Source organism: Prinia subflava, chromosome 9, assembly GCF_021018805.1.
Source record: "Prinia subflava isolate CZ2003 ecotype Zambia chromosome 9, Cam_Psub_1.2, whole genome shotgun sequence".
Taxonomy (NCBI): domain Eukaryota; kingdom Metazoa; phylum Chordata; class Aves; order Passeriformes; family Cisticolidae; genus Prinia; species Prinia subflava.
The window spans coordinates 24,028,392-24,037,688 of NC_086255.1; the positions used below are offsets into that span (position 1 = coordinate 24,028,392).

At 45.4% G+C, this 9,297-nt stretch overlaps 1 protein-coding gene across 1 annotated transcript; it reads right to left on the reverse strand.

Annotated features, from left to right (window-relative positions):
• Window positions 1-776: 776 nt before the first annotated feature.
• On the reverse strand, window positions 777-7,418 carry TMEM254 (transmembrane protein 254). The gene is made up of 4 exons (XM_063405949.1): window positions 7,246-7,418; window positions 5,651-5,754; window positions 4,390-4,449; window positions 777-2,281 (listed from the first exon to the last, which is right to left on the reverse strand). Exons 1-4 carry the CDS (start codon window positions 7,345-7,347, stop codon window positions 2,161-2,163), a joined length of 387 nt encoding a protein of 128 aa, XP_063262019.1. The 5' UTR covers window positions 7,348-7,418; the 3' UTR covers window positions 777-2,160.
• Window positions 7,419-9,297: the final 1,879 nt, after the last annotated feature.

Genomic DNA, 9,297 nt, shown 5'->3' on the forward strand with positions numbered 1-9,297 from the left:
TCCCAAGGCCAGCCAGCATTGCTCATCCCATGCTCCTCAGGTTTGCTGTTGGGATCGTGTTGTGAAGCCTCCAAAACTTTAACAAACAGACACCTGTGCTGTTTACAGCTCTGGGACAGAGGCTGACAGCGAACACTGGTTGGTTTTTCTTTGGGTTTTTATTTTTGTGTTTTTTTTTAAACAAGCGTTAAAAGTGAACTGCTGTGAAGCAAAGGTTGGGAAGAAAAAGTGTCTGAAGACAGATGAATACCTGGGATTTGCATTTTTTAGATCTTTGATAAGCAATGCCCAGCAACCTCCACGGAGAAAGCTGCTCAAATCTGTCATGTTGAACAAAAATCCCAGAGAGGCTTCAAAAAATGGCGCTGATGGCAGTGCCTGGCTAAACCTTGCTCTCATTGCTCATTTTTTTTAAACTAAGGCAGTACATACCTTTTTCTACTCCAGCTTCCTACTGTAGCTTCCTTGGGCTGCACTGAGGAAGCTTTGCCATTGCCTGTGTAAAGGAAGCCCATCTAATTACGGGGAGCCCCACAGGACGTAGTTAACTCCTCAGAGCTGGGATTTACCTGTGCAAGGGCTGAGGGTGAGCCTGACCAGTGCTTGGAATGCAGCCTGGCCCTGGCAGGGGAAGGCAGGGCAGGATCAGTGATGGGACTTTGGAGAGCTGATCCTGCACGTTCCAAGTGTCAACACTGAGACTGGTGTCAAGAAGCTGGCTATGGATTTTGTATGGGCGTTTCATTTGGAGGATGTATTAAAAACAACTTCTTCACTTTTTAAAAATCTTTATTCCAGGGTCACAGACTAAGACAAAAGGTTACAAAGTAGAACATAGCTCAGGCTCTTGACATTTCTGTTGGATTTCTAGCCACCAAATGAGTTTCTACTTCTCTATAAAATACTTAAGTTAATGGTTTGCCATTAAACAACAAAACCCAAACCACAAACAAACCACCATTTCAAACTCTTCAGTTCTCCATGCTCTTAGTACCCACTGAGAGCACAAATTTTATGTGCCTGTGCTTGAGTAAGGCTTCCCACATGGAAGTGTTACAGTCTGCAGGTACTGCACAAGGCACAAAGTTACTCATTATTGCCTTGTGGGGCTCTTAGAGGTTAGAGAAAGAACAACCTTTTCTTACCCTTTCTTCCAGAACATATCAAGTGGCATGGTAAAACTTCTCCCCACACCAGAGTTAGTATTTAAATAATTCTGTTTAGAAGTGCTAAAACTACACAGACTAAGTTCTTGTTCAAATATTCAGAACTAAAAGACAATCTGATGTAACTCACTACACATACAGGAAATACTCTTGAGGGGTGCTTATGATGGTCACTCAACCTCAGGTTTCAGAAGAGCACTGGGAAACAGTGGTGTATTTCATTCCCAAATATCAACTTTTCAGCTAGATTTTTTTTCTTTGGATAATAAATTACTTCTCAAAAAAGCTGCCCTCAACACTACTTTATACTATAATAACTTGTAACTTAAATCTTCATTAAAAAGATGAGGTCATGCTGCATGAATTTTAAGGCACTTGTATCAAACCAAGTTAAAGTGCTGTATGTATCCAAGCTCCCTGCACCTCAGCCTGGGCTGAGACGTGGTCTTTTCAATGTGCCTGCAGCAGCACAGTGGTCTGTCCTCTGTGGAACAAAACAGGCAGACAAAACAAAGTACAAAGAGCAGGTTTAACACCAACAACAACAACGTCAGTCCATAGAGAAAACATAGGTGAACTTAAATCCTATTACAAAAGAGGTGCAAGCTGCCCTGCGGCTGTCAATAACTCTCCTTGTTGTAGAAGAACAATTCTCCTCATGAAAAGGTAATTTATCAATCACTGCCACCAGCTGTCAGTGACAGAGTAATCGTGTCAAAATCTGCAGAGGAGCAACTTCTGGTTTCTTGCATAATAAATAGGATTAAAATTTGGCAGTGCCAAGACTGAAGGGCTGATTTTCTACTTAACTATCCATGGGGCCCTAAGAATTTTAATTGTGTTGCTTAATAAGAGGAGAGTTGCTTGTGTAGAAGGGCACTGCATCATGCAGCAGGAATGTAATTTAACTAATTAGAGCACCTAGACAAGTATGTGGGGGTCTTTTCAGAAAAATGAGATGAAGTATGTGAGAAGTGACTCCTTTCCTTGTCTTCTAGTACTGCTTCTTGACCGCAGGCTTGTAAGACACCAGGAGACCAAAGGAAGCATATCCAAACAAAAGGGTCTGAACAAACCATTGAAACTGAACAGCGGGGTCAGTGATTCCTTTAGCTCTGTAACAAAAACAAAAACACAAAATGTGTCAAATACTTATGCTCCTGCAGGCTGTACTGGTACTTACAAAATAAGGTTAGCTATCTCTGCCCACCCTTGAGATTCAGACTGGATTAGAACATTTCATCTCAGAACACTAGTTTCCATCTACTGAGACATCTCCTGTGCTAACTAAACATACCAGGTCTTGTGGGTTTAGGGTTTTAAGCTATTTACTGAACAAAAGTTCTTTCAGACATTCTATGCATACAATTTCCTCAACAGTATATAAATTGCAATCTGTCTGTCCTGTTTGAAATGACTTATCCCAGAAGTTTGTGTGCAAAGAACCAAGAAACTGGAGTAGCTTAATACTGATCTTGATACAAGTCTGAATATCATTTCTTGTTGACTGTGTTAGTCAAGGGAGACTTTATGCTGGCAGGGCAGAGGTCTGACAATGACTGTGTGATGAGGGATGGAGAAAAACCAGTACCTGAATTTGTGGCTAGACACAGACAGGTAACAGGGCTGAAGGCACTGCACTTATCTTACAAAGAGACCTTCCTATGTTAGTGTTAATGTAACATGTGTGACCTTTTCTGTATGTTACACAAAATGTAATTTTCTCCTCCACTGTTCTTGAGAAGTACTCCTACTGAAAGGAACAAGTAGAAACACAACAGCAAACCCAAGGGATTTCACACTTCCAGTAAACCATTCCGTCAGGCATAGCTGTGCTTTTTTGTTTATAATCCCAGCTGCAATGTTTTCAAATTAGTGCAGAACCTGGAGAACAAGGGCTTAAGAAATTTACCTGTTTCTACAAAGCAAGCTTAATGACTAGAACATATGCAGCAATACAGGCCAGGAGACAAGGACAATACTACTGCTGATTAACAAATTTGTATCTGAGTACTCAAGGTTTTCCCTGTGCCTCCTTTGTGATGTAGCCAAGTAGACAACTTTTACAGAAGTAAAAATAAGTGGTGTTTGTTGCTCACAGAAGTACAACTGTTAGGTAAGCTAAAGCAGCACTCCTGATGAGATGATGATGGGCAGGCCATCTCTGCCTTTTTTTTTTTTTTTTTTGTAAAATTAATTACAATACACTCATTTGCTATGTTCACAGGGAGTCAAGTTTCCTCATACTTAAAAGAATTGCCTTAGATACCCATTTATTTCCACACTCAGAGTTAAAGTTTTAACTTTAAAGCTACATAACTTAAAATGAGAGTCTGATAAACACAACATTTTTACTAACTCTCATTCTGAAGGCAGAAATTATTCATCCAAATTATTCATCTAATACCTTAAAAAAACCCCTTATGCAGCATTCCATGAAACAAAATCCTGCTGCTTCCAAGAGCTGTTACCTGAGAAGCCTGGGACAGACAGCAGTGAATGACCCAAATGAAGTGGACACCCATCATTGTACCATGGCAAACAGACTGGCCACCTACTCTGCAGAGCATGAGAACCTAATGAGTATCTACACCCTCCTGAATTACTGCAGCCACAAGCCACACGAACAGCAGGACGATGTGTTTGGACAGCGCTCCCTTCCAGGTGAATTGTTATCCTAATGCAAGGCTCCCATGGCCTGGCTTGTGCAGTCTGATGAGTTCAAGTGTGTTATCCCTCTGACCTGCAGATGCAAGGCCTGAAAGAGTGCCCAAATGAAAGTGTCCAATTGTATTCTCACAATATAGGTGCAATTGTTTAAGTGTGTAATTAGCAGTATCGCAATCCTGATGAGGCAAGATCTGATAAAACTGTAACACCTGAAGTTATCAGACTATTTCTACACAATCTGTTGCTCCCTCTGCCTCCTGAGCAGCAGGGTTGCCCAGTGAACAGGGAGTTCAGAGGCTGCCAGACAAAGCTCTGGCAAACCCTGCTGCTGCCAGTTCTGCAGGCTGCCAGCGCTTGGTTTTTCTGCCACCACGGGGAGAACTGGCAGTCACCACTGTGGAGGACAGCAAACTATCACTGCAGCAAGATTTCCCCAGCATCTCTGAATTCACTGCTGCTGAGAGCCACCACAACCACTCTGGAGCTTATGTCACTTGAGTCAGAAATCCTCTGCAGAGACCCTGTGTTGGAGTGAGAGGAGGGAACAACTTACTGGCACATCTTAATACCGTAGAGGGCTTCCACTATGTGAATCAACCAGGATATCCAGAACCTGGCGGGAAGAAAACATGGTTTATTCTGATGAAAATTAAGGAGAAGACTGTTGGATCCAAGATGCATTATGCAGAGAATATAAAACTGGAAGCACTGAAGCGACAACTTATTTTAACCTTGAAAGGAAGGGGTGTTTTTCATCTTGAACAAACCCCACAAGTGTACACTTAAAAAAACCTGAAGCCCACTGAGAAAATCAGAGCAACTGTACCTTGTGCAATAAGCCTTGACCTGCTATTGGAAGCATCCACCAGGCTTCCAAAACTTTCAGCACTTAGATTAAGCCAAAAAGCCAAACGCTTAGTGAAAGCAGTACAAGTTAATCTTAGTTAAGCATGCAAAATCTATCCTTTTACTTACTCAAGTATTTTTAGTGGTCCTAAGGAGCTACTTAAGTTTTTACAGACTTAGTTCTACAAAAACAACTGTGTGTATGGATTCAGAATATATAATGTGATTTGATAAGCCAGACGTGGCCTACAAATTTTTATATAGAAGCTTTTAGAAGAAAAAAAAAAGGATATTCAGTTAGGATCAATTCAATACCTTGCAAAAGCAAAAGATGCTCTGAGAAAAGATGAAGGTTCTACATGATGCATGGTAAAATAAACAAGAAAGCCCTACTGATTTCTGTCTTTCCAGGAAGTCAGCAAGCTCAAGGAAATATTCTTTAATTAACAATCTCTTTTATTAATTAAAGTAGCAAAACCTAAGTTTTGTAATCCAGCAGAACTCAGCACTATGCAGTTTTTGTTCAGCAGGTTATTTCTCATGTAGATAAGGATAAGTGAGTACCAGTGTAGAAAGTGTTCTTAAATTGAAGCAGGATAAAAAAGATTCCTAAAGAAAGAATTGGACTGCTCAAGTAACCACTAGAGAGAAAAAAGACTTTCAGTACTTTCAGTAGATGGTACAAGTATAACTTTGGTCTAATAACTGTCATCAAAAGTAGTATCTTAACCTTTTTCCCTTTCTTGTCAGTGATGCCAAATTCAAAGTTGAATTTTTAAACTATCAAACTGGTCTTAGCCTGTCTAGCCCTCCATGTACTTATTACTCCACACCCTTAATTGCAATGAGCTTGAAAGGAGAGCTCTTTAAATCTAATTAACAACTGGGTTACAGGAAAGCTTGTTAACACAGACTAAGTACAAGAGTCAGAGAGAGGCAAAATAATTACACAGTCAAATATAACTTACCCGTAGCATACCCATTTGTGGTGGTGTTCCACTAAATAATTAAGGAAGGTACCAAATAATCCCAAGTAACTATAAGGTATAGTTGAAGGCCAAAGTGTTACCCACTAAAAAAAAAAAAAAAAATAGTTATCATACTTCAAGGTAGAAGTACTATCAATTTAACCCTCAAATTAGCTTTATTTTTTGAACCCCATGAGTTTAAGACTCATTTATTCATACTACTTGAATTCTTTCATTTCATTAACTTGTCCAAGGACCATATTCTTCCAGTAGCCTTCGAAAGGTTCCAACTAGCAAATTTCATACCAGATGCCAAGGGGATAAGTTTAAGGTTGCTGTCTGGGTACCAAGAGTGCATCTGCACGTTAAGTGGCATTTAAGTTGTAAGCTCATTACCTATTAGACATGGAAGCTGCAAAACCTACATTGTCTTTGTCCTGAAGAAGTTAATCTGAGGCAAGTGACCTGAAGAAGCCAAACAATGAATACACTGTTTAGGAGGAATAACTTTATCTAAAACTAGGGGATCAGTCTTTCTTCTTTTGTCCCCTAAAAAAGAAAATGTCAGATTTTTGTTTCTATTAACAGGGCACGAATCCCAAGACCAGAGGTGCAGACGTTCTTCCCAGGTTTCTTTCCTGTCACATCTGTCCACAGTGTTTATCACAGTGCACCCCGATTTTCACCAGCTGGGGAGGAGGAGCAGGCAGTGAGGGATGAGCTGTGCACTGCACCAACCCAGGCCAAAGTTCACACTGCCTTATCTTGCTTCTGGGATCAACAGTGCAGTTTCTCACTATATGTCAATTTTGCTATGCCAAAGACGTGGTAAGGTTATGGGTATAAAAAGGGAATCTGCTTAAAGCTCATCCTGTTTCTTGAAACAACCCCAAAACTGTTTTGTGAGTGGCTTGATATGCCTTGACCGTCATTTTTACAGTGGTGGTTCTTAAGTTTTGAAAATCTGTGCAAACAGATGGAAAATCACAACATGTGAAAGTCAAGGGATGACTTTCATAAAGTCGTCAGATACACAAACAAAACAGCCATTAGTATCCCTGCTCCAGTAATCCAACCTAACTTAGCTGAAGTCTGTTTTTGGAAATTAAGACAGCGTGGTGACTGAACTCGTGTGTTTGCCGACACCCCCAGTTCGTACAGCCCGCGCCTGAAGCCCTCACCTGTAAATGCACCTCATGGCCTGCCATGGCCCACAGCCGGCCCGGACGGGCCGTGCGGATGCTCGGTGCATCAGCTCCCAAACCGGGAACGCTGCAGCCTTTTCCCGGGGCCCCTGCCCCGCAAACCTCGCTCGGTGCCGCGCCCCGGGATGCTCCGACCGGGCCTGGGACTCTCCAGCGCCACGGCCCCGCTTCCCTTCGCGGGCCCAGCGCTTTCTCCCTCACGCTGGCCTTCCTGCATGGCTCTGCCCAGCCTCCTCCCTGCCTGGCCAAAGCAGCACCTCCAATTTCCTTTTTCTCTCCGTTTATTTTAGGGAGCGCCGTTTCCATGGGGACGTTGCAGGGAACCTGCTGCACGCACCCCGCGGCTTCTGCACGATCCCACTCCCTCCCTCCCCCCGCGCCGCTCCTTACGCCGAGGAGGATCATGCCGAAGATGATGGCCACCATCCAGATGAGCCGGGAGCGCTGGAAGTGGCAGCTGCCATCGCGGCCGTGCTCCGCCGCCGCCGCCATCCCGCCGGGCCGCGCTGTGAGACCGGGCCGCGCCGCCGCTAAGGCCGGGCTGAGGGGGGCGGTGCGCCGGGCGGCGGGCGGGCCGCGGCCTGGCCCACCCCTGGGCGGGCACTGCCCGCGGGCCTGGCACCGCCTGCACGGGGCTCGGGGAGGCTCCTGCGCTGGGCCTGCACAGGCTGGGGCAGAGGGGCCGGGAAGTGGCCCAGCGGAGAAAGACCGGGGCTGTGCTGGTCAACACTGGCTCAACATGAGCCAGCGGTGTGCCTGCTTGACCACTGGCCAATGCCATCCTGGCCTGGATCAGCAGTAGTGTGGCCAGCAGGGCCAGGCAAGGGTTCATCCCCCTGTGCTTGGCGCTGCTGAGGCCACACCTCGAGTGCTGTGTCCAGTTCGTGGCCCCTCAGTTTAGGAAGGATGTTGAGCTGCTGGAATGTGTCCAGAGAAGGACAGCAAGGCTGGTGAAGGGTCTAGAACACAAGCACTGTGAGGAGCAGCTGAGGAGCTGGGGTTGTTTAGCCTGGAGACGAGGAGTCTCAGGGGAAACCTTATGACTCTGTACCACTGCCTGCAAGGGGGCTGTAGCCAGGTGGGGATCGGTCCCTTGTCCCAAGCAGCCAGTGGCAGGACAAGAGGACGTGGTCAAGAGCCACACTAGGGGAAGTTTGGGGTGATTAGGCATTCGAATGGGCTGCCCAGGGAGGTGGTGCTGTCACCGCCCTGGAGGTGTTTACGAAAAGACTGGATGTGGCACTTGGTTGACAAGGTGGTGTTCAGTCATAGATAGGACTTGTTGGTCTCAGAGGTCTTTTCCAACCTAATCGATTCTGCGATTCTGCAGCGTGGAACAGCACAGAAGTTGGAGTGAGCTTTTGAACTTGGCCCCTTGCTGCTTTACTGCAGCGCTCTCCTTCGGTGTGGAGAAAAGGCAGGCAATGGGACGAGGGCAGCAGGCGCGGCCTGGGCCGTGCCGCCGGTGCCCGAGCGCCCTCTGGTGGCACCGAGCGGCGCCGCGGCCGGGGCGTTCCCGGGCTGTCCCCGGGACACGCGCGCTGTCCCCGCCGCAGCACACAGCGGTCACAGACTGCAGTGGCGCTCGCTGCTGGGGTAAAATAAACAGCTCTTGACCTTCTACCGCTGAGCACTTCAGTCGTTACCAAGAACAGTACAGAGCACCTTCCCTTTGGAAAACTAGCGATTCTAAGTGTATTAAGTCCAACATTTTCTGTTCCGTGCCCATTTGGCAAGGTGGTCTCGATGATGAGTCACCAGGGCCTTGGGACAGCTGCTCAGGGGTAGAAATGTTGGGGGGTGGGTTAGGCGGGTTTATGCTTTCCTTTGAGCTTTGCTACCTGTTTGCGTGGCATGACTGACCGTGTAGACACACTGTAAAATGTTGACCGTGCTATTCTCTCTCCTTGCCTGAAGGCTAAACACTCTGCTCTGTTAATTATGTGTTAATGATATGCTTGTACTTTTTTTCCCCCTTTTTCTTTTTTTTTTTTTTTTTCTTTTTTTTTTCCCCTCATTTTTCTTGGATGTTCTTTGAGATTACAGGAGAGTTTGGTAAATAATTCCTTCTGTGGTAAAACTGTTGCTGGGAATCCCATCTACAAAACCCAATGAGGTTGGCTATGTGGATTTACACCTAATTAATAAATTTCCCTGTGTTGTTTTGCTGATGCAGGAGAGAAGAGTGTGTGGCCCTAGTTACGTTTTAGTATCTGGGTGAAATTTCTAAAATTAAACTTTTTTTTTTTCCTCCTGTTGGTTTGGTTTTGTTTTTTGTAATCCATTGGTTAATTTCTCCCTCTTTAGATCACTGCACACAGTTGCTCCTGCCTGCCTGCAATGCCGTGTGCAAAGGCGATGCTGAGACGGGCCGAGCTCTGCTCTGCGGTCGCACAGCGTGGGACTGCCCCGCAGCAGCAGAGCCCGCCGTGCCCCGCAGCA

Excerpts from the sequence above, each read along its gene's own strand:
- TMEM254 (XM_063405949.1), bottom strand. The coding sequence starts at position 7,347 with ATGGCGGCGGCGGCGGAGCACGGCCGCGATGGCAGCTGCCACTTCCAG. Across the intron at positions 5,755-7,245 it reads TCGGCATGATCCTCCTCGGC|TGGGTAACACTTTGGCCTTC; the intron begins GTAAGGAGCGGC and ends TTTTTTTTTTAG. Across the intron at positions 4,450-5,650 it reads CACAAATGGGTATGCTACGG|GTTCTGGATATCCTGGTTGA; the intron begins GTAAGTTATATT and ends TCTTCCCGCCAG.